This window comes from Drosophila kikkawai, chromosome 3L, assembly GCF_030179895.1.
Source record: "Drosophila kikkawai strain 14028-0561.14 chromosome 3L, DkikHiC1v2, whole genome shotgun sequence".
Taxonomy (NCBI): domain Eukaryota; kingdom Metazoa; phylum Arthropoda; class Insecta; order Diptera; family Drosophilidae; genus Drosophila; species Drosophila kikkawai.
The window spans coordinates 22,538,095-22,565,523 of NC_091730.1; the positions used below are offsets into that span (position 1 = coordinate 22,538,095).

General features: G+C 48.0%; 6 protein-coding genes and 1 long non-coding RNA gene across 9 annotated transcripts; 5 read left to right on the forward strand and 2 right to left on the reverse strand.

Annotated features, from left to right (window-relative positions):
• Positions 1–309: 309 nt before the first annotated feature.
• On the reverse strand, positions 310–1,644 carry tap (Basic helix-loop-helix neural transcription factor tap). Its single transcript, XM_017170802.3, has one exon. The coding sequence runs from the start codon at positions 1,537–1,539 to the stop codon at positions 310–312; it is 1,230 nt and encodes a 409-aa protein (XP_017026291.1). The 5' UTR covers positions 1,540–1,644.
• A 1,756-nt stretch (positions 1,645–3,400) lies between these two features.
• Positions 3,401–9,335, reverse strand: LOC108077533 (uncharacterized). 3 transcript variants are annotated; one of them, XM_017170919.3, is made up of 7 exons: positions 9,126–9,335; positions 8,636–9,062; positions 8,316–8,566; positions 7,650–8,249; positions 6,772–7,591; positions 5,301–6,187; positions 3,401–5,222 (listed from the first exon to the last, which is right to left on the reverse strand). In XM_017170919.3, exons 1-7 carry the CDS (start codon positions 9,210–9,212, stop codon positions 4,248–4,250), a joined length of 4,047 nt encoding a protein of 1,348 aa, XP_017026408.1. In that variant the 5' UTR covers positions 9,213–9,335; the 3' UTR covers positions 3,401–4,247. The 3 variants fall into 3 exon arrangements, with proteins under 3 accessions (XP_017026408.1, XP_017026407.1, XP_017026409.1); XM_017170920.2 differs by lacking the exon at positions 3,401–5,222 and having other exon boundaries at positions 5,320–5,500; positions 5,565–6,187; XM_017170918.3 differs by having other exon boundaries at positions 3,401–6,187.
• A 2,129-nt stretch (positions 9,336–11,464) lies between these two features.
• On the forward strand, positions 11,465–17,271 carry Mip (Myoinhibiting peptide precursor). The gene is made up of 2 exons (XM_017170807.3): positions 11,465–11,730; positions 16,212–17,271. Exon 2 carries the CDS (start codon positions 16,214–16,216, stop codon positions 16,844–16,846), a length of 633 nt encoding a protein of 210 aa, XP_017026296.1. The 5' UTR covers positions 11,465–11,730; positions 16,212–16,213; the 3' UTR covers positions 16,847–17,271.
• Positions 17,272–17,422: 151 nt separating this feature from the next.
• On the forward strand, positions 17,423–19,923 carry brv2 (brivido-2). The gene is made up of 4 exons (XM_017170791.3): positions 17,423–17,998; positions 18,047–18,421; positions 18,470–19,188; positions 19,246–19,923. Exons 1-4 carry the CDS (start codon positions 17,462–17,464, stop codon positions 19,808–19,810), a joined length of 2,196 nt encoding a protein of 731 aa, XP_017026280.1. The 5' UTR covers positions 17,423–17,461; the 3' UTR covers positions 19,811–19,923.
• A 634-nt stretch (positions 19,924–20,557) lies between these two features.
• LOC108077471 (prisilkin-39) lies at positions 20,558–21,520 on the forward strand. The gene is made up of 2 exons (XM_070285448.1): positions 20,558–20,963; positions 21,033–21,520. The coding sequence occupies exons 1-2, from the start codon at positions 20,558–20,560 to the stop codon at positions 21,518–21,520; spliced, it is 894 nt and encodes a 297-aa protein (XP_070141549.1).
• Positions 21,521–22,032: 512 nt separating this feature from the next.
• Positions 22,033–24,169, forward strand: LOC108077560 (transmembrane protein 209). The gene is made up of 5 exons (XM_017170952.2): positions 22,033–22,172; positions 22,228–22,532; positions 22,601–23,205; positions 23,261–23,590; positions 23,655–24,169. Exons 1-5 carry the CDS (start codon positions 22,150–22,152, stop codon positions 24,015–24,017), a joined length of 1,626 nt encoding a protein of 541 aa, XP_017026441.1. The 5' UTR covers positions 22,033–22,149; the 3' UTR covers positions 24,018–24,169.
• Positions 24,170–24,364: 195 nt separating this feature from the next.
• On the forward strand, positions 24,365–25,244 carry LOC138928549 (uncharacterized). Its single transcript, XR_011444968.1, has 2 exons — positions 24,365–24,680; positions 24,883–25,244. It is a non-coding gene; the product is annotated as an uncharacterized lncRNA (long non-coding RNA).
• The last annotated feature ends 2,185 nt before the right edge of the window (positions 25,245–27,429 follow it).

The window sequence follows — 27,429 nt, forward strand, 5'->3', positions numbered from 1 at the left end:
GGACTCAACCGAGTGCAATGATTCGCATTACTTGGAACTGGATCTCCCACTTCCAACAGAATGATAAATCTTTGCATTCAGTTGTGTCCCTCACTTACTACCAATATCAACTGATTGCGCGGGACTCGAGGAAAGTGAGGCAGAGTAATCCTGAGATGAAGAACTTATTAGGATTAACTGAAACCCAAATATGTCGCAGGATCATCTTTGAGGGATTCCCCTAAGTCAGTTTCCTGCAAGTCCGCGCTATCCTCGAACATATCACGCTGAAAAGAACCCTAGATCGCAGCTCTGGCCCCCAAAACTGTGCTACACCTGCGGGGCAAACTGCTTGTAGCTGTGGGGATGTGGAATGGCGTGGGCATGGGCGTGCCCAAGGGCTCCCTGATCCTCCGGATAGTCCTTCCACGGCGGCGTCTGTGTGTAGAAGCTGCTCTGCTGATGAATCCCCGACTCCGCGCTCGCCGGCTGGATATTGGCAGCTGCCTCGAAGGTACCACGGAAGAGATCATACTTCTCCTGCGAGAACTGCTGCGGGGGACTGGAGTCCTGCTTAGGCATGTGCTGGATGGGCTCCGGCTGCTGGTGCTGGTGCTGCTGGTGGTGGTGATAGAACCGCATGCTGCCGGTAAAGTCGAAGCCTGGCGGATGCTGCGGGTAGTCCATGCCCTGCTGGTAGGCCCCGCCCCCCATTGGCGGCTGGTGCTCCGCAGGGTGCGGATTCTGGACCAGAGGCGTGGCTCCCTGGCCATACGGGAACATCCTACCGCAACCGAACATGGGAAAGGGCTGAGGATTCACGAAGAGGGCGTCGAAGAGCTCCTTGGTGATCCGCTCGCCGCTCAGCGTGAAGTTCTGCAGCTTCTCCAGGTCCAGGTTGATCGTGCCGCCGCTCTCGAGCACCTGCTCCAGCGCAAAGATGTAGTTGTGGGCGAAGCGCAGGATCTCGATCTTGGTCAGCTTCGTCTCCTCGGGCAGCGACGGCAGCGTTACTCGGAGCCGTTCCAGGGCGTCGTTCAGCGTGTGCATCCGGTTCCGCTCCCGATCGTTGGCCTTCATCCGGCGGAAGCGCTTGATCCGCACCACCTGCGTGGGGCTTCGCGAGCGCGTCACCCGGTTTTTGCCGACGGCATACTTGCGCTTCTGGCGTGGCGCATCCGGATCTTCGGGCGACTTCACCGGCGTGCTGGTCAGCGACGGCTCGAAGCCTCCGTTCGGGGCGCGACTGTTCAGGTGCTCCACCAACGTTCTGCCGCTCCGCGTGCTGTGGTTACTGCTCGTGTCCAGCAGCCCCACGAATCCCGCAGCGGCCGCCGGTGGTGAGCTGAGTGGCGCGCCATCCCAGGCTGCGGAATACGGCAATTGCGGCGCCAGAGAATTCGGCGCCGCCTCGTCGAAGTCCAAGCGCCGGCGGGAACTCAGCTGGGCCTCCGTCTCGAAGCTCTTCTCGTAGCCACTGTCGAAGGAGGCGTCGTCGTCGTCCTCGTCGAACTCGAAAGACTGTGATCCCACGCTGTAGGCATTGTAGCAGGCTGCCATGATCTCTGCAGTGTTGTGTGTATGTCCTGTGAGTCCTGAGATATCCTTCGAGACTCACTCTGCGCACATTTCCGATTTCCGCTTTGAGAGTCTGACACAGTTGAGAGTTCGTTTCTTCGCGTGCCCGCACCAACTGAAAGCTGGCCAGGAGTGCGCACCGGTTTTATGTGCCCGGCCCGGCCATTAAGCCCGCTGATTTGCCTTCGAACTCTGTACCGCCAGCAACCCTCGGCGCATTGTCGTCGGTCGTGGCGGCGCCATGGCGCACAGCACAGGGTATAAATCCCAACAGATATGCGCCGTGATTGTCGCCCGGGGGTGGCTTTTACTCACACACATACCCCTTGAACAACTCGCAGAGCTCTCGCGGGGAGTTGGAGTCGGTAGCGGAGTCGGAGTCGGAGCAGATTCGTTCTGGCAGACGGTGCTACCAGTCAAAATACGAGCATTATTCACGCTCTGACGACGAGCGGCGTTCTCTAAGCCAATCAGAAGGATGTCTAAGGCCGAGGATCAGTTATGACGCCAAAGCGAAGCACCATCAAGGTCTGCTTATTTTGTATACTCTTTTAAAAGGTTGTTGTAATTATTCATATAGTAAATATTCATATATTCATAGCCATCAAATATGGTTAAATTTGTTATGATTTATAACTATTCTGGACTCAGGTAGTAACTTTGCTCTCAATCTTGACTCAAAATCAATACATTTGTTAAATATATGCATAAGATTGTCTGCTAGCTAGAAGGTTTTTAAAACAAAATAAATAAACAAAATAATAATTAAATGTAGAATAATTTTCGAAATATTTTTAAATCAATAACGGAAGGTATTTAAAAATTGAATCATTTTAATATATTTTTGTTTCATAATTTTAATAAATATGTTTTTTTAGAGGACATGGTTAGATCGACTCTGCTGTTAATGCTTATTATTAAAAATATATATTATATATAGGGTCAGCAATGACTCCTTCAATTATAATAAGAGCAGAATGATGAAGAATAAGTCAGAGATCATGATCGCAGTTAATCAGTATGCATTGATTATGGTTTATGAATAGTTTAAAATTTTAGGGATATTACAAAGCTAAACATTGAAATAGGTCAACAGTTTAAAACCTAAAATATACTCCCATTAAATTGATATTAATATATATAACGTTTAAAAGACAATTGATTTAATTAATAAATATATTAAAAATAAAATAAAAAGTGTGATATATGAAATTAATATCAAAATACTACCTTTGTGAAACATATATATTTATAAATAACCATAAATTGTCATTTATTACCTAATGTAGAGTATAAATGATAAGGCTCATGGCCCAAAATAAATTGTTATTTTATTTTATCACAACATTAAACTTGCGTGGGCTTAATGCGATTGCAATTCAAACGATTCAATTACGCGCAACTCTTTCGTTTTCGCCACTAAACCGCAATAATCGTTTAGGACTTACGCCTGTCGCTAACCGGGTTAGTGGCACGTGGCGAGGACACCGCCACCGCTTCCGAAAAAGCAACATGTGTAGTCTCCCTCAGAAGGCCGTCACTCCTCCAATTCATTCTTCTGATGGGATAGCCAGGCGTTGGCACGTGCCCGTGGTCTTAGCGGCTGCTCAAGTGGCCGAGTGTGCCGGGGCTTCTGTCTGTCTGCTGAAAGGAGGAGGAGTTGGAGGAGGAGCTGCCAAAGGAGTTTCAGTTTCAAGTAACCGGCGGGTGCGGGTGACACGTGCGGAGTTGTTATGATAGCCGGCAATCGTTGCAAATTGCCAGCACGCGGAGCCCCTCAAGAGGGCTAATTGAGTAATTGAGTAAAATATATGCCAGATTTAAGGACTACACCTAAGCGCAAGGCTAATGGCTTTTTATTAACTTGAGAAATCACAAGCAGTATACAAATATTAAGTATAAGAAATAGTTATTAGTTGCTAGAAACTCGTTTAGATCTTTGAGTTCAACTTAATTTCCAAATATGGCTTAGTGTATTTTGCAAATACAACACAATTATTAGCTGCCTAAGCTTTGCTTTAACTCGATTTAGATTAATCAAACCGATTCAAGTAATACAAAGAGTAAAGTTTAACTGAGCAAATATTAATTCTAGGTTTTACATCAACTGCTAGTTATTTGCAAGTTTATTATTTTTTATTTCAGCTTCCTGCTCGGTATTGCTACCCCCAAAAACCGTAGCTTATTGATACATGTTTGTATATATTGCCACCAAAATTCACACCATCTCGGCCACGTGTCGCAGGCGGCGTCCTTCCTGTTCAAGAGCTCCTCCGACGCGTGTACTTAATTTCGTTTTTTACAGAACCACAATGCCTATCAATTAGGCAGTTAATTGAAGAGCGGATGCGTTTGCGTTTCCCATTGGAGAGTTCCTTTTTTTTTCGATAGCCTGAGGGTATCGTCGTCGTCACAGTCCAAATAGAAAACCGGGGACTTGGACAAACAGATGTACATGTATATAATTTCATCAGAATCAGAGTCCAGCCAACGCAAATACTCGTACCGGCACATAGCCCCGGGCTAATTGCATTCTAACAAGCGAGGCAAACTCGATTTTCCTCTCTCCCTCTCCCTCTTTTTCCTCTCATGTTTCTCCACCATATTTCTCTCGGTGTGCAACCCCTCGTCTGCATTCGTTACGAGCACGTAGGACTGCGCCTCCGGCTAGGAATCCTGCTTGATTCGTTTTAGATGGGAACGATCTCCTCCTCGTACAGCGGGTCCATCTCCAGCGCCGAGAACTGGTGCATAGGGTGGCTAGCTGCTGGGACGGGTGAATTGGAGGATAGAGAGTCCGAGGACAGCTCGATCACATCCGGCGAATAGCTGGGTGAGTGTCGCGGAGCTCTTATACACCTCGGCCCGGCGCCTCGTCCTCGTCCGCGTCCGCGCCTTCTCACCACCACCACCGGGTGAGGCACTTCCTCCAGATCCGTTGATGAGTCCGATGTTATGTGCTTGAAGAGCGGCTTTATGTCAACGATGCGGGGCGGAGGTGATGGGGATACCGAGTCGGACGTAATGTGCACGAATTTCTTGAAGCGCCTTCTGCCCGACTTCTGAGCATCCGAGCTGTGGTTGGACGCAGTGCTATCCTCCGTGTGGGAGCGGCTGCCTAGGATCCTGCGTCGCTTGGACTGCGACTGCTCTCGGTAAAAGTCCTCCAGATTGGTACGCTTGACCCGCACCCGAACTCCGCGCAGCTTCTCAATGTCCTGGACAGTAAGCATTTTCAGGCACACGCGAATCGGTCTGGTAAGGCACTCATTGATGAGGTGCTCCCTTACCTTCTTCTCATCAGGAGTTTCGTCGGGGGGCACCAATGTATACAAGGACTGGCCAATTGGCTCCAGCTTGGGCTCCGGCTTCTGAGCAATGTCGTCGCACCTTGTCTCCTCCGCCGTGCCTGTTTCCGTTCCGGTTTCCGAGGTGGTTTTGGAAGCGGAAGCGCTTTGTTTTCCGGGTTGCTGAGGCTCCTCGCTTAGCTGAGGTTCATTTTTTAGATGATTTGTGTCCTGGGTTTGTTGCTCACAAGAAACTGGCTCCTCCTTTACTTGCTCACAAGAATCTGGCTCCTCCTTAACTTGCGAGCTTACTGTCTCCTCTGCACTTTCCATTAGCCCCTCTACTGTTTGCTTGTTTTCCTCTGGCTCCTCGGATAGCTGTGTGGTTTTCGGGAGACTCTTGGTTAGCTGCCTTGCATCCAAGGGCTCAGCGGTTAGCAGATTCTCTTCGTTTACCTGTGACTCCTCCGTTGCCTGAATATCTTCAATGAGCTCCTCTTTAATCTGTCTCGTGTCCACAGATGACTCTCCTAGCTCCTCCTGGGGCTGCTCAGTCTGTGGTGCTGTCTTGGGGCTCGCATCCTCAACCAGTTGTCCTTTAGATCCCAGCGGCTGCTCTGTCAACCCGACCGTATTCGTTTCTGTGGGCTGCAACACTTGGTTCTCCGAGGTAAGTTTAGGAACAGGCGGGAGGGGCTGTGTAGCTAGCTCTCTACTTACACCGGACAACAAATCGTCGCTTGGCTCATCCTCGTTAAAGTAGTGAGTGGCCATCGATGAGGCTTCGGAGGAGATGCTTTCCGTCTCAGAGCCCGTGCGAACAGCCCTTCTGGTTGGCTGTGGCTCCACCGGGGGCACCTTCGCTGCCACGGTCTCCTTTAACGACTTCCAGCTCTTGAATTTGCTGAGCACGGAGCTGCACTCCATGAGGCTGTTGCCCTCGCTGGCCACGTTCTGGAGTTCCTCCTTTTCAAAGCTCCAGATGTCGGCGAAGGCCTTGAAGCCGCCGGTTTCGTTGCTGAACTTGGTGCGAGCCTCCAGCAAATCGCCGATCGTACGCTTCTCATCACTAGTGGTGGCAGCCTCCTCTGTTGACGGGGGTCTCGATGGCTTGGTCTCCGTCTCCTGCTTGACCTCGATTGTTGAGAGTGGGTAACCCCTGAACTCATCAGACAAGGCCGGAGAACTGGAACGTCGGCCGCAGCGAACACTGCGATCCATGTCGGACAACATGGCATTGGCCACCATGGCCGCAGCCCTGACCCGTTTCCGGCGGCCATTGCCCGTGTAGTAAGCCTCCGAGTCGCTGGAGGCCGCCTCCTCCTCTTCGTCTTCCGAGAACACTGAGATTGGGTTGAAAAGAAAGCATGGTTTATATTAAACTAAAGGCTTTTTTCGAGTAAGGAAGCTAACTTCGGCACGCCAAAGATAGGAATGGATAGATATAGAATGGATACCCTTGCAGTTTTCAGGTGGATCATTAACAATCATCAATCCTTTGCTTTGAAAACATTCCGAAAACATTATTTTTAAATCAACTTAAGATTAACTAAAGCAAAGTAATATCAACTTTCATTATAATTACCAATTCCAGTTACCCTAAACAGAAGACAACAAATTATCATCACTCGACTCAGACTTGGACGCACATACTCAACTATCTTGACAGAACCAAAAACAACCTGTGCCCATTGCGCAACAACGACCTTACCATGCAACGTTCCCTACTCCTTCACAACCCTAGCCCTATCACCACAATGGCCAACCCCTCAAATTAAAACTCAAAAAACGATGGATAAGTAAATCTTTTGTAAATATCTATGCCCATGTCTCAGAGTAGATGAAAATATGTTGTTGAAAGACAGCAAAGTTATAAATTTAAATTACAGCACCCTGCAAGTGTAAAACAGAAGAAATCTCTCGTTACCTTCATCCCAGAACTTGCGCGTAGGACGACGCTTCTTCTGCTGCTTGGACTTCACGTCCTCCTCCTCCGTAGCTGTGGGAGTCTGCTCTGGTTCCTCCTCAGGCTCCGGCAGATTGGCCGCGTTCTCGTAGCCCTCCTCGATGGTGCCGTAGTCTAACTGCGGTCTGTCCCGGTACTTGGCGTAGTCTATCTTCAGGTACTCCAAGCGGTCACTGGCCTCGGCCATGTTGAGGGCCACGAACTTGTTCTTAAGGTCGCGACTCTTCAGCAGCGCATGGCAGCGCTCGTGCAGGGTGTACCAGTCCAGCGCCCAGGAGTAGCGCTTGTTGCGCGGCTGGAAGACCACCGTCAGCAGGTCCTTGATCATGCTGGGCGGCAGGCGCAGCGCCTGCAGGGCCTTGTAGATGGGATCGTAGTCGCCCACGGGGGCATTGTGGTTGGTCACGGTCACGATCTCGTCCACATCGATGGTAGAACTGAGCAGTTCGTATTTGATGGTCTGCGATGGCGCCGCCGCCGGGGTCCAATGGTCCTCCTCTTGGCGCTTCTTCTTAATGCGCGAGCACCGTCGGACCTCGTTGTAGTTGACCGATATGGGATTGAGGTAAAAGGCCGTCAGCCAGAACTCGGCCTCCATGAATCCGTGGTCGGAAAAGACCTTCGCCAGGTCGGCGTAGTTCTGCGACATCTTCTGCTCCAGATTGAGCATGAACTCGGTGGTCAGGCCGGGATGATAGCGCCAGATTTCAATGGCATTTAGCTGCTGGCCAATGATCTTCAGCAGGATGGCAATCTTGGCAAACTTCCAGCCGCTAAATTCCTGTGAAAAAGCAGCCTTATGAGAGTCTGTTGCGGTAATTGACGCCGAGCTGTCTTACCCGCTCCGCCAGCAGTTTGTAGACAAAGTCTAGAATCTCCTCGTTGTTCGGCACACTTTGGAACACCGGGTCTATCTGCCTGTCCAGCTCCTCGTCCGACTCGGGCGGCAGGGGCTTCTCGTCGTCGTCACAGTTCTTGTAGTTGCCAATGTTGCTGGCTCGGTTGCCCTTGCAGATCTGCTGCTGGTAGTTGATGTTAAACTTCACCACTTGCGGCTGGAAGTGGCTGTTCCGCTGGTTCTCCAGCTTCTTCAGCTCCTCCAGCAGGAAGCGCTCGCTGCTCTCCCGTTCCGCCACGTAGCGGTGCATGAGCTCCTTGAACTGCGACGAGTGCTCCAGGAAGTCGTGCTCGTTGAGGGCCATCAGTTCCACCAGCTGGTTGCCCAAGACATAGCTGGTGTAGGCCTCCAGCATGACGGCGAACGAGGTGACCAGATTGAGCTTGAACTTCTTGAAGCTAATCTGCTCAAAGAACCCGGTTTTCCCCATCCGGAGGCGCACACACACCTGGGCAATGAGGCGGGCTGGCGTAAAGTGGGTGTGCTCGGAGATGGGAGAATGCTCCTGCATGCTCTGGGCATAGAACCTGATGTTGTACATCTAAAGAGCACCGCGATTATATGATGAAATTCTGTTTGAATGTGGCGTAAGAAAAAGTCTTCTTACCAAGTTGTCAATGGCATAGCCCCGATTTTCGTCCATCGTAAAGACAGTCAATAGGTAGAGGTGCCCCACCAAGGCAATCGAAGATTTATCTCTTTCTATGGCCTCAAATGTAGCGTACTCATTGGCTTTCAGCCAGGCGGCCAGCATGCGCAGGGACAGCTGCTTGACCGCCTCAAAGTTGCCGGCATTAAAAAGCTGCATGAGACGCAGCAGTATCAGATTGAGGCCATCATCCTTCAGGAAAGTGATATCTACAAGGAACAACATGGATTCAGTGGGATTCTAAGAATGGACCAGATGGAGTATTATTATAGTTTTACCCTCAATTGTGGCCACCGCAACTGCATGCTCGATGGCATGATGCTTGTTCTTGCGTAGGTTGAGGAAAAGCTGCTGCAGGTACGGCACACTCCAGGGACTCGCCTGAAACTTGAGCACGTAGGCCCAGTTGATATTGGCCAACTCCTCAATGCGGTAGAAGGCCGGCACCGCTTTGGTGAGGCTGTAAAGCAACATGTTCTTGAGGCCATCGGAGCAGGTGATCCACTCCTGACTGAACCACATCTGCAGCGAGTGGTGCGCCAGCACAAGGACGAGGTGCCGTAGCGCCGGCTCCTTGAAGGCGCCCACATCCCGGCTGGGTACCCGGCACACCTCCCAGCCGTAGAGAAGCTGCGCCAGCCTGTCGTTGCCCATCAGCTCAAACACATCCATGTCGCAGTGTCCGTTGCAGAACGCAAACATTTGCTGTCAGTTTTAAAGTTCTTATTAGAAAAAGTTCTTGTTTGTTAATAAATTGCAATTGCTCACCGCCGAGAACTCGTCGTAGTGCAGTTTCTCGGCGCAGGACAAGAACTTGTCCACGTTGTGGACATCCTGTGTGAAAATTATCTCCATCCTTCAGTCCTAATGCATGTCACTTAGCCGTAGAAAATAATATTTAATGTTGTGTGCAGTTTGTTTAGAAAATAATTTATTTTGTTCTTAAGCAGTGTGACCAGTGATGAAAATTTAGCTTGTCCCTAAAAAATCTCGCGGTGCCAGAGTATTCGTTCATGAGCGACCAGTGCTGCCAGACTTCGAATTCAGGAGTGACCAACATTGCCAGAGTGCCTGTCACAAAGAACCGCCACATTTGAATTTGATTTCTAGAATTGTATTAATTATTTCTTCTAATAAAAATATAAAAAAAGGAGTACTTTCAGAAAGTAAACAAAATTTAAGTTTTTTTAATTTTTATATTTTTATAAAAAATATTGCTTAGTAGATAAAAGTGAACAGCTAAAGGTGTGAGATTTTTTCTCCAATAACCAATAAAATACTATAGTAAAAATGGGACGCTTCTTTCAGGGCTTTTACCGAATTGCTTGTAAAAAACCTATATAGTTTTGGCATACTTTCACTTTAGTTTGGCCTTGACCCCTCGGAAATTGTATGTTCCCATGGCTTCCTTCCTGCCCTTTTGTTGGCCAGATGGCATATGCAAAGTGCAAACAAATTATTATTAGCTGCCAACAGCGCCAGCTACATCATCTTCACAATGGAATCGCCAGGGGATTCCCATTCAACTGTGGCACCCGTGCTGGAGGCGAGCGGAGTCCTCGCCAGGGCGGGTCTTCGCTGCACTCTGGCATGGTGCCACAGTTGCAGTTCCGCCTTAAAGACAAACCCACTTAATTCACTTTGTCACCATGCAAATGAAACATTAGTGGTGACGTACTGGAATGGATCGCTCAAAGGTCGCAATCGGATGCCTGCAATTAGGCCAGACACGTAAAAGGAAATGATTTACAATCGTTGTTGCTCCCGTTGATGAGCAGCTGCACTCTCCACTCCCCCCTAAAATATACAGAGAAAAATAACCACTATTTACTGAATTTAAATAAATAGGAAATGATACATTTCTATAATGTAATTTACAATATATAAAGTTTAATCACCCAAAAAATTAATTGAAATTTTTATATTTATATTGTGTTTATAGTTTGTTATGCTTGTCGGTAAAAAATTTATTCGTGTTAAACGATTTTGCCAGTATTTAAATTAGAAATTGTGTCTTTAAATGTCATAAAATAACTAGCTAATAATATTCCTTTAAACCATTTCAATTAAAATCATAAATTGATATTTTAAACCATTCCCTTTGATGACAACTAAATCTAGTTTTTTCCAATAATAAATTCCACAATCGATCAAACTTCTTGCCGTGTTGCGGAGAAACGGACACATGTAGCTGTCAGTGGTGCTGAGAGTCCGCAGCGATTTATCAGGAGCCAAATCAATTAGTAACTACGTAGCTTATCGCCGACCGATGGGACTGGGACCAGGGTTAGGGTTAGGGGGTCGGGTGGCATGTCCCATTCATTATACGCACCACCGGCAGAGGAGTGTCATAAATATTCCCATCATCGTTTATTCGGCGAACAGCCATCAAATGGCCGCAAATGAAAACCTGTTGATGTCCCCCGGAGCACACTTGGATACATATACCGAGGCATACAGGGGCGACGGGACGCCTTGCGACGCTTTGTAATTGAAGAAGCTCCTTTGGCTCGTTTTTTAGCAACAAAACGGGAGGCAGCCGCCCGATATCGCCATAAATATTCATGAAGCACTAAAAGGGTTCTCGTCCGGATGCTTAGGTCCTGTAGCGACACCCGCCCACAATGGAAGGTGCTGGAATTGTGTCGTATTTGCCTGGTCAATTGCCATCGGCGGTGACAAAGAAATGCAATATGCAATATGCTCCTCTGCGCCCCATTTGCTCCATTGTAAGCGCCTGAGTGTGGAGTGGAGTGTTTAATTTTAAATGCCCCAAGGAGGGCGCATGTACCTGAATTTGAATGAGTCCAAGGCTTCGGCTCCCAGGAGGCCCAGGATCTGGACTGGGCAGGGGCACGGTGAATAAACAATCGCGCATGTGTGCCATACAAACGCCGCGCTAAGTAGGCAACACAACTCACTTTTCGGCCACTTCCGTTGCACAAACGGCGACAAGCGGATATCCCCCTGCCGAAGTGCGTGCGTGCGCAGTCCGGCACACACACGAAGCTCCGTTCGTGCGGACTCATAGGTTCCCGACTCGCTTCCGTTTTGATTTATAAGCGACCGCCGCACCGGGCTCCGAATCATTAGCAGTTGATCAACAGGTTAGTCCACAACTAAAAATCAGAGAACGGCACCAAGAACAGCGAACTGGAGAGAACTGGAAACGCCAACCCAGGAGCCACTATCCCGGAAGTCAGATTCACACGGGCTGATTGAGTGCACTAATTGAATTGCAGTTGGGCCTGCAAATCCACTTACGAACCCCATTTATTCCGTGGAAAAATAAAACAAAATTCAAAATCCAATTGTGAATCCTTCGGCAAACCGCAAAAACAGTTTACGAAATACAACCAAAAAATATACTCAGGTGAGTGGATTCAATATATTCGTAATTCGTTTGCGGGCCACAGGAAATGTCGTTTGAGAAAATAATTGTGGTTACTAAAAGCATTTGCTAACAGTTTTAAATTTAATTGCTAAAAATACTACAATATTAGATGTAGATAAATATTTAATGAAAACTTGAAATTTATTGACTTATGTTTTTTAACAATTTATATATTCATTAATACATTTGAATATTTAATAATTGAATAGGAAAAATGTGACTGTAATCCAAAAATATATTTCTTTATTCAAAGTTAAAGGTAAAGTGAATACCAGAATATTTTCTGGCTTGAATTTTCTCTGAACAAAAATATATATTCATATATTTATTCATATTATTCATATATTTTTGCTTTCAAGGGTATCCTTCAGTTAAAATCTGTCCAATCAATTTCGCTTGTTGAGTTAACTAATTAGTAAATGTTTCTACACTTAATTTTGTGAATTTCAATGCCATTAAATATTTAAGCTTTGCCAGAAACACCTTAAATTATTCATTAAAAATCAATGACCTAATTTTGGCCCAATAATGAGTTTAGAATTTTCAAAAATAGCCCGCTGTTGCGTAAATCTATTGACGAAACATGGCTAAATTATGCAGAACTCCTTCGCCAAACAAAGGCCCGAAATTGAAGTGGGAAGCGGAGAGGAGACGCACGGCTAACCTGCTTGAGACGAGCAGTATATATTTACTCTTTTGCGGATATTTTGTTTACTTACGAATTTTCGTTAATGTCCACGTCCCCGAGAAGATTTCCATTCACACTCAGTAGCAGTAGCAACAGGCTGGCGCTGGCGCTAGCGGACTCCTTAGGTCCCTCTGCGTGGGTGCTGCCTGCCGGCAGGAAACCTATTTAAACAAAGTACTTATTGGCAAATGCCATCCCTTGGCAAATATTTGTGCTGGCTATTTATCGAGACATACAAAGAATATACGATCTGCCGAGCAGGCAAATTCGATTTCCAACGGTCTGTTTAATTTTGGCGCGAAAATTTCGTTTCAATTTGTTTGCGCAGCAAACTTGAAGTGGTGGCCACCGTACAGGAGTGCCTCGTTCCTCGCCTGACACCACATGAATTATTCCCCGGTCGACTGACTACCGACTGACAAATTAATAATGGAGCAGAGCGAGTCAACTACCAAATTCCGAAGACTGTCATCCGCAAGGGCCATAAATATTTTCAGTTAATTTCAATTACAACTTGACCCGGCCACGTTTGCGTGGTCTTTGTTTCCGCACAGTGGATTCAAAAGTCACGGTTTTGCCAGGGAACATTTGAATCACATCAATTTACTTATATAATCTGTAGTTGTATTTATTATTATTCTTTATTTAAGTTTCAATTTTAATTTATTTTGTTAGCTTACAGTTAAACAACCCATTGTTGTTAGCTTGCTTAACTCCAAATAAGAATCATTTCTTGAAATTGTTACCCCAAAATCCTAACCTTCTGACCACTGTTCTGGGGGGGCCATAAAATTCGATGCGTGCTCTATCATCGCGGTGGCTATATATTATAATTTGGCGCAAAGCCGCTAAAACTTTCATCTGGGCGACGTCAATCAATCAACGACAAGCGCACAAATTAAGTCCAAGCTAAGTCGGAAAAAGGCGGCCGAGTCCGCACTCGGACAATCAGTCAGGAGTTCGTGGTTGGGAGCTAGGGGACATATCCGTATCCGCGTTCAGCTGGCAACGGGTTGACCGAGACTCCTCAATTAGCTGGCCAATCCGAGCGGACAGGCAGCAACATCATTTAATCAGGCTACCCGCAGATAAGATATCGTCGCCTTGCCTCCTGTTGCTCCGATTCTGGTGGGCTTTGCATACTTGATTCCCGGCTGCTGACTTTCCATTGCCTCCATAATGGCGCCCACCAGCTGCTGCTGGCTCGCAATGACCATAAAATCTGACGGGGATTAGAGCAAATGGAAGCGCGAGGCAGTTAAAGGATTAGATTTTCTCAATTGGCCTCGAAATTCTATTAAGTCTAAAGTATTCAAAATAAGTTTATTGATTATATTAGTATAAATATGAATGTGTTTTATTCAAAGTAGATTTTTTGATTGTTCATAGAAATTCAAAATAAGTACAACCGTTTTCCATCAAATTATAGGAAGAAGTGAGTTTCAAGTATCTAAAAAGAGTTTTTACAATATTAATTAAAAGGATTTTAGTTGCAACATTTTATATTTTTATTAACTTGGTGCCTTTTGCCCAATTTACCTTGAAATTTGTTTATTTTTAGCTAAGTTATTTCCCAAAGAGTTCTGAGAATACCACTCAAAAGGCATAAATTAATGAGTTATTTATTTAATTAGCAAACCCTCTCTTAGTTCAGTTAAATTTTGAGTTTGAAAGAGGCCTCAATACTGGGACATCCAATATTGGTGACATAAAATGAATACATCTGATCTTTCACAAACAAATATTTGCAAGAGCATCGCACAAAATACATAATTCCCGCATAATGCGTTGGCATTTCCGCTTCCTTGGAGTGTCCTTTAAGCCGGATGCGGCGTGTGCTCGAATGTATGCAAATCAATATGCTCATGCGAGCGCATAGGAAAAACTACTTTGGCAGGAAGTGCAAACAAACGGCGAACAAGGAGCAGATCCCGCTCCCGTTTCAGCATTTTCCAGTGGCTTTTGTCTAGTCTGTCGAGTGGCCGCAAGTGCAATCGCAAGGCACTTAAGCCACTGCGTAAACATGCCCATAATCTTGATATTAGCGTTTCGAAGCATCATTATCGACTGGGATTCCGGCTCGAATGGCCCATTCCCAGCGACCGCTTCCGCCCGTGTCCAATCATTCCGTTGCGTTGGCTTCTGGCCCCCTCCAATCCACTCCCGCCGTTGTTTGCCGCTGGGCCTACGCACATTCCAAGGACCTCCGGCTCCTGGAATGCACCCCCCTCTGGTTGCTACCTCGGAGGGACATTAATAGGCCATAAATTGTAACTGTTATGCGCTGCTGCCTTTTAACACAGCGGTCGACAGACGGCATGACCTCAGTCATCCTGCGGAGCCGGGGAGTAACCTCATCCCCCTGTCCACGCCCACTCAGCGGCCCCCACCGCCTTCAATTAGAGAGGTTATTTAGCTAAATCGTTACGCTTGTTCCCCCTGTTATCCATGTTCCCGTGGCTCCTGTTCCCGCTCCTGCTCTGAGCGTGTTGTCTTAATGCCGAGGCGCGGGCGGAAATGATTGCCGCAGGACTCCCCAGCTCTTCAGAGGAACCCCCAGGGAGCAGTCGAGTGGAGCCGCCGACAGCGGCTTAATTGAGCATTCCTCGAGGCCTGCGGTTGGGCTTCGGCCCAGGATCAGTCTCCCGTCGGGCATTTATTCATTCATATTTACACCTTTGCACTGAAAGCAATTTTATTAGACCACGATTTAGCTTGCCAAATGCCACTGCATAGGCCAGGCTGCCATCTGCTCACTTATTAATAGTGGATTCTATAATTTGATTTATAGCTTTTAAATTATTCAATTGAGATAGAATTAGGATAAATATACAAATGTGAAGGCAGTTGGGACTTTAATTTTTGGAAATGTCAGCAGATAATTAACATTTCATATTCTAAAATCATTTAACTTAAATGTATAAATTTTTATATAACATGCTTTTATTGGATATTTGGCCTATCCAGATTTTAGACGAGAGACAGTGCATACATATATTTTATTTTCTGAAATATATATTTCATTTTGAATAATTTAATTGATGAGTTTGATTTGCATTCAGCAATACAGTTAAACTACTGATTTTGTGATTTTGTATTATGTATAAGCAAAGGATACAAGTATCTAAAATTTCTCAACTGCATTTTTGAAGGAGCGCTCTAAGGCAATTTTATATTTTCAGTTTTGTGAACAGGAAACAATTTAAATCAAATATATTCCCAGATTTTCAAAAAATATTCTTCAAACTTGTTATTTTTAAGGAAATCATGTGCTATCGTTGATAAATCTTTGATAACTTGAAGCCTTTTTTTTAGTTTTATTATCGTGCGATATTACTATTTAAAAAGATTATACCATTCCATTATACATTCCGAATCGATATATTATTCTTACTTTAAATGACCTTTAGTAAATTATTATAGTTTTACAGTGTATTATAATTTAAGTAAGAAACTTGGAAGGCAGTTAAGGAGTCATTTTTGACCCTATAAATCATATTGTAGTAGATTTAACCATTAATGTTAAATAAATTATGTAGTAGTATTGTAGTTTATTGTTTTAAATTCAATACGCTGATTTAATAACCTAAAAAAATACAAGCAAAGAATTAAAATTAATGCATTTTCGGTGTAGTTTTCGATTTAAAATTCTCTCCTTGATCAACTGCGGCTTCCTTTCTTTTTTGTATTAATTTCTATAAATTATTTTAAGGTTTGCATTTTGCTTCAGCTTGCTTAAAATATTCCATCCATAATCTAATTATTTTCGCAGTAATGGCTCACACGAAGACACGGAGAACCTATGGCTTCCTGCTGCTGCTTCTCATCCTGGGCAGCGCCTGCGGCAGCCTGGTGGCCAGCGGCAGCACCACTAATTCCGCTGCGGCCAACGAGCCAGGAGGCGGAGGCCTCTCAGAACAGGTAGTGGTTGACCAGCTTAGCGAGAGCGACCTGTACGGAAACAATGGGAACAAGCGCGCCTGGCAGTCGCTCCAGAGTTCGTGGGGCAAGCGAGCCTCCGCCGGTGATTCGGGAGATCCAGACATCTACATGACCGGACATTTTGTGCCTCTGGTCATCACCGACGGAACCAACACCATCGATTGGGATACCTTCGAGCGGCTGGCCAGTGGACAGACCCCGCAGCAGCAGCTCCAACAGTCGCCGCAGTCGGGCGAGGATGTGGAGGAGCTCGCCGGCGAGCCGGACGTGGATAAGCGGGCCTGGAAGAGCATGAACGTGGCCTGGGGCAAGCGGCGACAGGCGCAGGGCTGGAACAAGTTCAGAGGGGCCTGGGGCAAGCGCGAGCCCACCTGGAACAACCTGAAGGGCATGTGGGGCAAGCGCGACCAGTGGCAGAAGCTCCACGGCGGATGGGGCAAGCGCTCCGTCCAGCCCCTCAACTAATCCCTCACGGAATCGCCCCCAAACTTAGCCAGACTAACTAATCCAACTGTATCTAACCGTATATAGCATGTGTGTTTCCTCCCCGGAGGGGTTCCGTTCTCAGTGTCCATCTCGCGGAAGGCTGCCCGGCACGGGGAACCCTCCCGTCGCCCGGAAGTCCTCCGAAAGTCAATTCCGAAAATGTATGAAAGCGCTCGCCAGTTGCCGGATCCTGATGACCCGATCAGCCAGTATTATACGCATTATATCAGTATGTCTAGTAAACTATCCACCTAGCACCTAGTCTCCAAGTATACAAGAGGATCTTTCGGAAGAATACCGCTTTAATTTAGAAACGTTAACTAAGTTAATGAATTGTGCATATACATTTATAATTAAATATACATCCATGCATACCAAATGGCAACCTATCGATATAAAATGCAAATACGTTGAAGAAAACCTACAAGCCTTTTAGTTTCATTGGACGTTTACGTTGCAGTAGTAAGTTCTGATTGGTTCCAGTACTAATTCTATCTCAAATAAATCTTTCCATTCTCGAAACAAAGTCAGCTCCTTAATAGTTGACAGGCAGAATATAGGAATTTTTGCATTTACAACATAAACTATTTCAAAATGAAATTAACTGAGGCCAAAAAGAGAAGCCTTGTATTTTGCGCATTTTCCCTTGTGATTCTGATAGTGTGCTTCATCCTGATTGCCCACTACTGCGGCTTTCAGCATGAGCCACAGGCGTATAGGGTTATGCTGGTGACCTTGCTCTTTGTGGTGGTCTCCCACTTACTCTTTTGGGAGCCTATTCGGTTCATTGTGCTGGCCATCGACCACGCCACATGGCCGTCGGTAGATCATCCGTACCGGTCGGAAAAGGGCCCCCAGCCCAACCTCTTCACCTACCTGAAGACCCGGCTAAGCTGCCTGCGCTCCGAGGTCATAATTACCGAGGAACACCGGAACGAGGCCCTAAACCAGAAGTACAAGAACATTTCCACCGACCTGTGGCTCTACGGATCCTCCTATCTGGCCCTTCTGTTGACTATCCTAGCTATGCAGGACCAGTCCCTCTACTACGCAACAAACATGATGGGCAGGTTATTTAACCAGGACACACCGACCACCATGGGCCTGTCGAACCTTTGCTTACAGTACGAGGTAGGCAACCAGGATCCTTGAATGAATGGCCTAAACCGCTTCCCACAGACTTACATGTTCATCGCGATTACCTTAGTTGAAGCCTTCAATGCCAACAGCAGCGTTTACGGCCACGACGGTTGGTATGCCATGGATCAGTGGAAGATGCTGGGCGCGATTCGGTTGCGCCAGTTACGCACCGTGAACAAAAAAATCGGACTGGGCACTCCCAAATGGGATAGCGTGACTTATGCTCCCGGGTGGAAGCTGCCGTACCAACACCTGCACTACACAGATAGGTTCTGGCGGGTGTTCGACCCCTTCAAGCCGATGGTTGTGGAGCCCACCTTCATAAATGGCCTGCTCCTCAACTTTCGCCACTTTGGCGAATTCATGAACTACCCGGAGCTCGGCGGCTACATGGCCCTGATGATGAGGCCGCTGGTAAGGATGTAGTAGGTCTGAAAGCTGAGTCTATCTCTACTACCGTAGGAGAGCAATCGAATGCAGCTCAAGTACCTGGACGAATCCAAATGGCTGAACAGGAATACCGCGGCCCTGTTTATCGACTTCTCTTTGTACAACGTGGACGCCAACGTCTTCGCGATACTGACGCTGCGGGTGGAGAACAGTCCGTTCGGGCCGCAGCTGCCTCATGTGGGAGTGGACTGCGTCAGGATACTAGCGCTGATGGACTTCACATCTTGGTATCAGCGGTGCTTGATGGTCATATACTTCATTAGCGTCCTGCAGTTCATGCGCGTTCTGCTGGAAAACCTGTGGTACGACCCCGCGGCCATTAGGAAGGTATGGAACCTGGTGGACGTGTTTATTTGCCTGCTGAACGTGTTTTTGCTAATATTGTGTTTGCTGCACGAGATTCTGACAACTGGCCTGCTGATGAGGATCCAGACGTTGACCATGGATCAGTTTCTGGAGACGCATCGTCTGTTGCGTCTGCACCATATAATAAGCGCCAACATGGGCTTGCTCATTGCCATCACCACGCTGCGACTGTGGAAGGTGCTGCAGTTCGCCTTCGTCTTCCAGCACTTTGCCCAGACGCTGTCCTCCGCCTGGAAGGGGGTCCTCAGTCTCGGGGTGGCCATTGTTGTCGCCCTCATGGGCATTGGAATTGCTCTGGCCGTGCCCAACGGCAACAACGCCGTGGCTTTTCGCCATATCTTCCATGCGGTCACCACCTGTCTTTGGTAAGTGTGAATAAGTCAAGAGAACTCCTCATGTATATATGTATGCCGATTCCACAGGTACTCAGTGGGCTTCAACGAAAAATTTGACACCAAAGACTTATTCCACGGAGGAAAATTATTAGGAATGCTGCTGTTCCTTTTGATGGTCTTTATTGTGGCCATCATTCTTATAAATGTATTCGCATCCGTCATCTACGACTATTTAAGATCAACCAGACAGATTCTGAGAGAGAAGCGAAAGGCCGAGAAGATCAGCTTCTGGCAGTTCCTGAAGGCGGAGTATGGCGAGACCGTGCGCCGCTTCTTGAAGTGCTTTTTCCAGCAAAAGTACTACCGCCGCAGGCACACAGTTGCCGAGAACGTAGCCATGAAACTGGACCGTCAGGAGCAGAAGGAGCTGCTAAGGTCACGTGGCCGGAACTATAAGCCAAAGCCACCGCTGACCGATGAGGAGCAGCATGCGGACTATCTGCGCCGTGTGCATCGTAGTATTAGTCTTGAGGCTGTGCTACAGGTACAACTGGAGCTTTTGAAACGCTATCTCTTGGGGGACGAGTATGGCAATGTGCCCACACCGCCGGAGTCTGACGTGGATTCCGTCCCAGTTAAGCGAAGACAGTAATATACTTTGTGTGTCTCTGGATGTTTCTTTCAGTGCAGCATAAGATATCTTTAAAAAGCACTAAAGTCATGTAATAAAGCACAAACCGCCTGGGAACAGAAGTATCTTATAGATACATTCATATGACAGAACCATATTATAGATGCATATACATATATGTATCTTCAGATGTGAAGACGTCTTCAACCGGGTGAACTTTCTTTTGCTCAACCTTACGACTTAACCTCTGGATCGTTCCCCTTCGTCGAGCAGAAGCCGCTGAAACGAGCGGCGATAAATGATTTAATTAAGCCGAGCTGGGGGCTGGTGCCTCCTGCCTTTCTGCCGGGGCGTGAATAACTCCACTAATTTCGGGCCGCTCACCTGCCGTGGCGGGGCAGTATTTCAATAATCCCGTAGAGGGACAAATTGGCAACTACACGCCCGCTGCTCCCGCTGATGCGCTGATGAAACGCCTGACGAAAGAGTTTGGAAAGAACTCCAGTCTGCCGCCAGAGCTGTCAAGCCCAGTCGAGCCGAGCTCCCAAGCTGGCGGCACTAATCGCTCGCGGGGCACATTGCACGGCGGCGGACGTCTCAATGCCAGCAGCCAAGCGGCGACGGCAATTGTCTGCCTGCAATTTGTCGCCAGCGCCTGTAATGCCACCCACTCCAGGTGACGACATGGTCCCTGGCAGGTGGCTTCCAGCAGGCGATGGGTATACCTGTATAAAATCAGCCGCTCTGCAGGCGGCGCACTCAGTGGAAATGTTCGCGATCAACGGAAAACTACTCCCGGGCTGTGCCCTCTGTCTCGGTCTTCTCGTTACCTTCGCGGCCGCGCAGAACGCCAGCGAGGAGTCCGGGTCCGCCTCCTGGAAGCCCCTCCAGCCGCAGAAGCGTCAGGCTGTGGTGAAGCTGGACACCTTGGGCTCTGCAGCAGCCAAGAGCTACGATCCACCGCCGGAGTTTTATCGCGGGCCGGGCTCATCTACCAAGTCTACCTCCAAGCTGGACAGCCAAGCGGCTGGTTTCATATCCAAGCCGATTGGTTCACTGCCTCCAGTCGGAGGCGTCCACTCCCAGATCAGCAGCCTTAACGACAATCTCAGCGAGGCCTACGACAAGTGGCGTCTTGGGGGCGGAAGTCTCCAGGATCGCATCAGTGTGGGTGGTGGGTTTTAAGTTCAATTCTTAACGAACCCTGGATCCTGACAAACATGAACCTTTCCTTTATGTCCAGGTCCCTATGGAGGCAGTGGCAGTGCGGGTAAGAGCTACGCCTACGATAGTCATCCGTATCCCTACGACTACGGGCCCAGCCATGGATATGAGCCAGGACATGCCCAGGGACACGCAGGATATTCCTCAAGCGGCGAGGCAGGAGTGCCCTACCACGTTTACAGACCTCGACCGGAGCACGGTCACTACCAGGGTGCATCCGTGGACTACGGTTACAGTCCCTATCAGGTGGACTCGCACGAGATCGTCGCCCACAAGGGATCGCCGGAGCTCTCGCCGAAAGCCTTGCTGGCCAAGAGCTTCCTTATCCCGCTGGCGAGTGCCACTGTCCTGGGCATAGCCGCTGCCTTGGTCAGCAATCCCCTCCTGCTGCAACTGGCTCCAGTGCCTGGGATCGGTGTTGGAGTGGGCGTCGGAGCTCCAGTCGTGGGCAAGCGTAGGCGGAGAAGGAGGGCTGAGCAGCGGACTCAGAGACAAGGAAAATTATAGAAAAAGATCGCTCTAATCGCAGATTGTTCCTTTTCTAACCCATGTATATCAGGAAATACGTAATATTATTATAATCAAGTTTCGAAAATGTTTTTAATTAAAGGTATTCTATTTTTAAATGGAAGTTTCATAAATCAAGAAAAATTTACTGGGCAAATTATAGGAAAAGAGCAAGAAACTTGGTGGTTCAAATACGCGCGATGAGTGAAGTGGCCTTGCCAGACTTTCCATTCACAGTGTTGAAAATCGCTCAAGAGATAAGTGCTGCCAGACAGGTGAAGAAAACTTCCATTTTCCTCTTTAAACGTTTTTTGCAGCGGTTGGAACGCATAAATATTGGTGCGGGTGCATGGCGGCAGGCAGGAAAAATGGATTTTCCCCAAAAAATCGTAGGAAATCCCTCAAAACGCTGTTATATCACTGTAGAACAGTTTAGCTAAACGGGTTGAAACTTAGCTAGATATTTAGCAGAGCTCTGAACATTGGTGTGACCAATCGAATTTTGAATATCTGGACTTTTGGAACACTGAATTAGACTAAAAGGGTCACACTTGCGAAAATCTAGCGCCAATTTGCCGGCATTTTTGCCGATTTCCCGACATTTTCCTTGATATCCTTGCTTGCAGACCATGAATTTCTCCAGGAGCAATTGGTAACTATCTGTTAAATACAGTAATTCAGTTAATTAACCCTCGACTGCCCCCCAGCTCGCCGTTGAGCAAAAATCCCGTGGTGCAACGCAGCCTTGATCTGCGATTTCGAAGTGCCCAGGCCCGCTACTACCTCAAATGGTGCTCGATCAACGTCGTGATCCTTTCGGTGCTCCTCTTGGACATTTGCCAGGCGTGCCGCTCCGTGTACCGGACGTACTACTTCCTGGCAGAGTGCACCGTCACCGCCGTGGTGGGCCTGAGTGCGCTGGCCTGCTTCGGCAAGTATGTGTGGTTATGGTGCGGCGGCGACCAGGTGATGGGCACCGACATCCAGAAGCTCCTGCTGGACGGCCGCGATGGTGAGAGGATGGCCGTGTTGCAAATGCGGCAGTTTCTCACTCTTTCCTATGTATGTTTTTTGTCGCAGACAACTCCTTTAAGACGGTCTACTCACGGCCAGCGATGAAGCCGCCCAGCTATGAGCCGGACACAGATGCAGAGGACGACATACCGATCGTCAACTGGCACTCCTCCTTTGAGGACTCCTGCTGGGGCACGCAGTCGATGCGGCGCAGCCCCAGTCCCGCCCGGACTCCGGCGACGAACCAGAACGCCTCCTACAACTCGTCGATGGTGCAGAATAGCTCGCTGAACGCCAGCAACCTGAGCAGCGAGTCCACCTACATGTCCCCCTACGCCGAGGTGCGCCGCGAGGACTTCATTACCGATCCCCGCAAGCTGCCCGCAATGATGAAACAGGCGGAGCGCGAACGCAGCATGGTGGACAACGCTGAGGCGCCCAGTGTCCAAAGCATGGGCTCGGCCAACTCCTTCTGGAACTACTGTAACAATGCGGCCTACATGCTGAAGACCACCATCTACCAGTTGTCGCCAGCGCCGGCGGCTTCTACGGAGAACGCCCCCACCTCCATCGAGGAGTTCGGCGGGTTCCAGTTCAAGGACAGCAACTCGGAGGTGATCAAGCGCATCTCCACGGACAAGCTGTCGCAGTACGTGGCGAACCTGAGATTTGTAAGCGGTCCATAGGAGCTTTTATTTCGCTTTGCTAATACTCTTGCTTCCCTAGTGGATGTCCACCACCATACTGCAGCGTTTGGTCAAGGAGATCAACCATGTGGACGATGTGTTCCGCCAGCGTGGCCTCGTCGACCTTAAGTTCGGAGCCGTAAGCCTGGAGAGGCTGCGCAAGACCGCCGAGAATCAGCAGTTCGTGCAAACCTGCGCCCCCATGCTGCCCATGCTGCTGCCCTTCCTGGACACCTTCAGTAACCAAGAGTACGTGGTGCAGCGCATCAAGGAGCTGTCGCAGGGCTCCTGCATAGCCGACTTCCGGTGGAACTCGGGCAACGTGCACAATGGTCAGGAGTGGGGCGAGCACCTGCCCACCGATGCTGCCGTAAGATTGAATCCGAGAATTTCCAAAAGTGAAATGATTGTCATTATTGTGTTATATTCCGCAGATCCTCTTCCATTTGTTCTGCGTTTACCTGGACAGTCAGCTGATGCCGTTGCCGCAGGGCGGCGGACGACCCTTCCACTCGCGCTACGTGCTGATGCGCGATGAGAAGCGCTCCACCAAGGACATTGTGAGCGCGGTGCACAACAAGGCCCACTGCGCCATCCTGTCCACCAGCAACCAGCTGAACCCCAAGTTCAACTTCATCAGCGACAAGGAGCTGCACAACTGCGTCTACGACCGGAACAACCTGTTCTATGTAATCATCCAGTTCCTCATCTACATGCGCCAGCACCAGGAGTCGGCCCTGGAGGGCGTCAATCTGGGCAAGAGCGGCATCAACATTATGTGCGTCGTCGAAGACTGAGGCCAAGAAACCAGGGGAACCCTTAGACACCCTTCAGACACTCGTTATTTGTAAGCATCACCTTCTGACTCGACCTCGACTATCCAGTGTCCAGCGTAGTTCTCATCATCATTCGTCACTATTAAATTATGCATTTGAAATTATCAAGTTAATATGCTGACTGTATACAAGAGACGCTGGGTTGTGGTTTCGCGGTCATCGGGTGTCATGAGGCCTGCGGTAATTGCGGTCTGGTCTGGACAATTAACTTGTGTGGAAGTCAGGCGGGAAGACAGGTGCACAGGTGGCCGGCTTTAATTGCCTTCTCATGATTTTCACCATTGCCCGACCAGTTGGTCAATGGCCCGGGCTGCAGCCCGCACATGCTGGCGTCGCATGTGCACCTAGCCGCCGTACACTTCCGAAAGTGACAAAATTAATGGTTTCCGCCGACGCTGTCGACAGTTTGTCGAGTGAGAGACATTGAGAAAACGCTGCAAGGAAGCCGTCAGAAGCCCTCGAGGAAGTGCCACAAGCTGGAGCCGGCGCTGAAGTGGCATCGGCTCTCGACCAGCCGCATTACCATTTCTCTTGGCCATGCTCATTGCTGGGCTCTGGCTTGACGTTGAATCGGTTGGCTGGTTATTTTAATGCGCCCCCACCACCGCCTGGCTGGCACCTCGGGTGAGTAATGTGCCCGGGTTGTCAACTTTACACTTTTATCCCTCGCATTATATTTGCTTTACCTACACAGCCACTCGCTCACCCAGCCAACCCACCCACTCGGGCTCCCTCTGGGTGTGTGTGTGTGTGGTGTGATATGTTTTCCTGATACTTTTTCTCAAGTTGTAAATTGGCTTAAAAATAATTTGTCAAAGCATTTCAGCCGGCGGAGATGAGATGCCTAAATGGGAATCGGAGTTGGAACTTGGCACCCGGAGCCGGGAGCCTTGTCTCGAGCCATTTTCTTGTCACAATATTTGGACCCTCGGCTGATGGAGTGAAATTCCTTTAAAGAAACGCATGTGCGCGTCTTCATATCCAATTAGAAAAGTTTTCCTTCGACTGCTCCGTAATTGTGTTGATTAGTGCGGCTCGCTGGGTTGGGAGTCTCCTCGGGTGTGACTAGATGGCAGGGTGGTTGCTGGGCTGGGTTGGGTGCTCCTCCTGCTAATACCCCCGCTGCTGACAAAAGACGCCTGGCCGGGTTGGATGGATGGAGGGATTGTTTGTCCCCAGCTGCCTGCCGGCACTTTAAAAGAAAATGCGCATTAAATTCGATTGGCAATCGTCGTACACTCTCGCTCAATGGGCTTTTTCTTTACGGCTTACACAAATTTTCATCTAATGTCGCTTTGAAGCAGATTAACTATCCTTGAGATGACGAGAGGCGTTTCTAGGACATGGAAGGATGTGAATAGATGGAGGATAGCAGCTGGAGGAGCTGTCGGCAGCTGATGAAAGCGAAAGTGGCAGAAGGTGTGAATGACGGGTAACTATTTAGACTTAAATTAAATGTTAAAACTCTATTGAAATCTAGAAACTTAACATTACTTTACGATTTAAAATAACTATTAAACAAACATATAAACTTAAATTAATATAATAAAATTAACTGAAATATACATATTCTTATCATTCATTAAGTTAGGTTAATGCCTGAAAGTAAGATTAATCTAAGTAGAAGTACATGTATAACCATTAATTTTGTAAAAATAGCCCAAAACCCATAGATAGATAATAGCATTAATAAGTCTAAGCTCGTGGCTTAGGTGGATTTTTCAAACAAAAACGGCGAGAATCCTTTAGGAAATGGAAACGAGCTGCCTTTAATGAATCCCCCACTCTGTTTTAATGCCGCTGAGCTCGATAAAACCCGATCAAACTGCACGCGGGCAAACTATTAAAATAAATTTATTATTCCACCTCCACCGCAGTCGGCGGCCAGTCACTTAGCCACCGAACCGGGCTCCGTTGGCCTGGTCAGCCAAATATTGACACACAATAAGCTGGTCCGGGAGTCGGAGCTTTTACTTTCCGGCTTTCCTTTTTGGCCCTGCTTATTTATTTATTTTGCCATCTACTCCGCCGGGGACGAGACCAGGGCCAGGACCATCACCATGGCCAGGACCACAACCATGGCCAGGGACATTAATGAAAAAAATATTTTTGCCCATTATGCGCCAATATGGTCAGCCATATTTCGGTTTATTTAATTTTGCGCAAATAAAACGGAAGTGGCGTTTTTATTTTCCTCCTCGTCCAGTGGCATTCTCAGATCGACCCCGCCCCCATTTGGGATGGCATAGTCGTGCGCTACATAAAATCCTGATGCTGATGCCTTGCGACATTGTTCAAGTGCCAGGACGCGAGGATGTTGAACAAATACGGATTTTTTTAGCGCATATTTTAAACAAGCAATTTGTGTAGTTCCCGTTTAAAGACTCCTTCCGCTGGGCACGCCAGTTGCGAGCTTTCCCAAGCGCCCCTAAAAATGGAAATGGCTGTTATTTCCTTTGAGGCGGCGACTCTTGATTCCGGGACTCGCCTTCACTCCCTGTTAATGGCCATTCTCACACAGCAAAAAAAGATTACATTAAACGCTAATCGAATGGCTATAAATTCAGGTCAATACTTTCAAGGGATTATCTGTTCCAAGGGTATTAATATAATGCCGATAAATACTTTAAAATCTCATTTAAAAAATGTATTAAATAAACTAAAGAAAAAATTAACATATCGGGAGATAAGCCAGGACTCTTAAAAGTTGGGTAGACTATACATAAATTTCCAATCCAGAAAATTAGCTTTTGCATATGAATCTTTTGCTCTGTGCGTCTGCAGTTTTGAAGCTTAAACCCTTGCAGACACATGCAACCGAATCGGCCATTGAAATATTAATTAGCAGCGTGTGCTGGGAATGGCTGCAGTGTTTGCTTGACTGACGATTGCTGCAGTGCAACCACTCAGTCCTGCTCCCACCTGCTTGGCCCCGATCCTCCCCTGCTGATAACTTACGCAACTAATCTGCGCTATGCTCTCCGGCATGTGTGCTCCTGTGTGTGCGTGTGTGCCCAGGGATCCGGGGGCATTTGCATTTAATCGGATTTGGCCAGATTTCAGGTTGTTCTGCTGATTCCAGAAAAACGAAGGAGCAGACCAAAGTCCATTTGTTGTGTAATTTCCGTATGGGCGATGAGTATTCCTGGCTGGTCGGCTGGCGGGCTGGCGGGCTGGCGGATGAGTGGACCACAAGCAAAGCTAGTGAGCAAGTGGCATCATGACAAATTAACATGGCCCAGCCGGCTCCGGACTAGACTCGATTGCTGCTGCCCATCGTCCCTCGCCGGCTACTCCATTGTCTACGACCTCCGTTTGGGGAGAAGCAGCCTCCAGGGCGGTTGCCATGGATCGCAAACAGAGAGAAAAATCA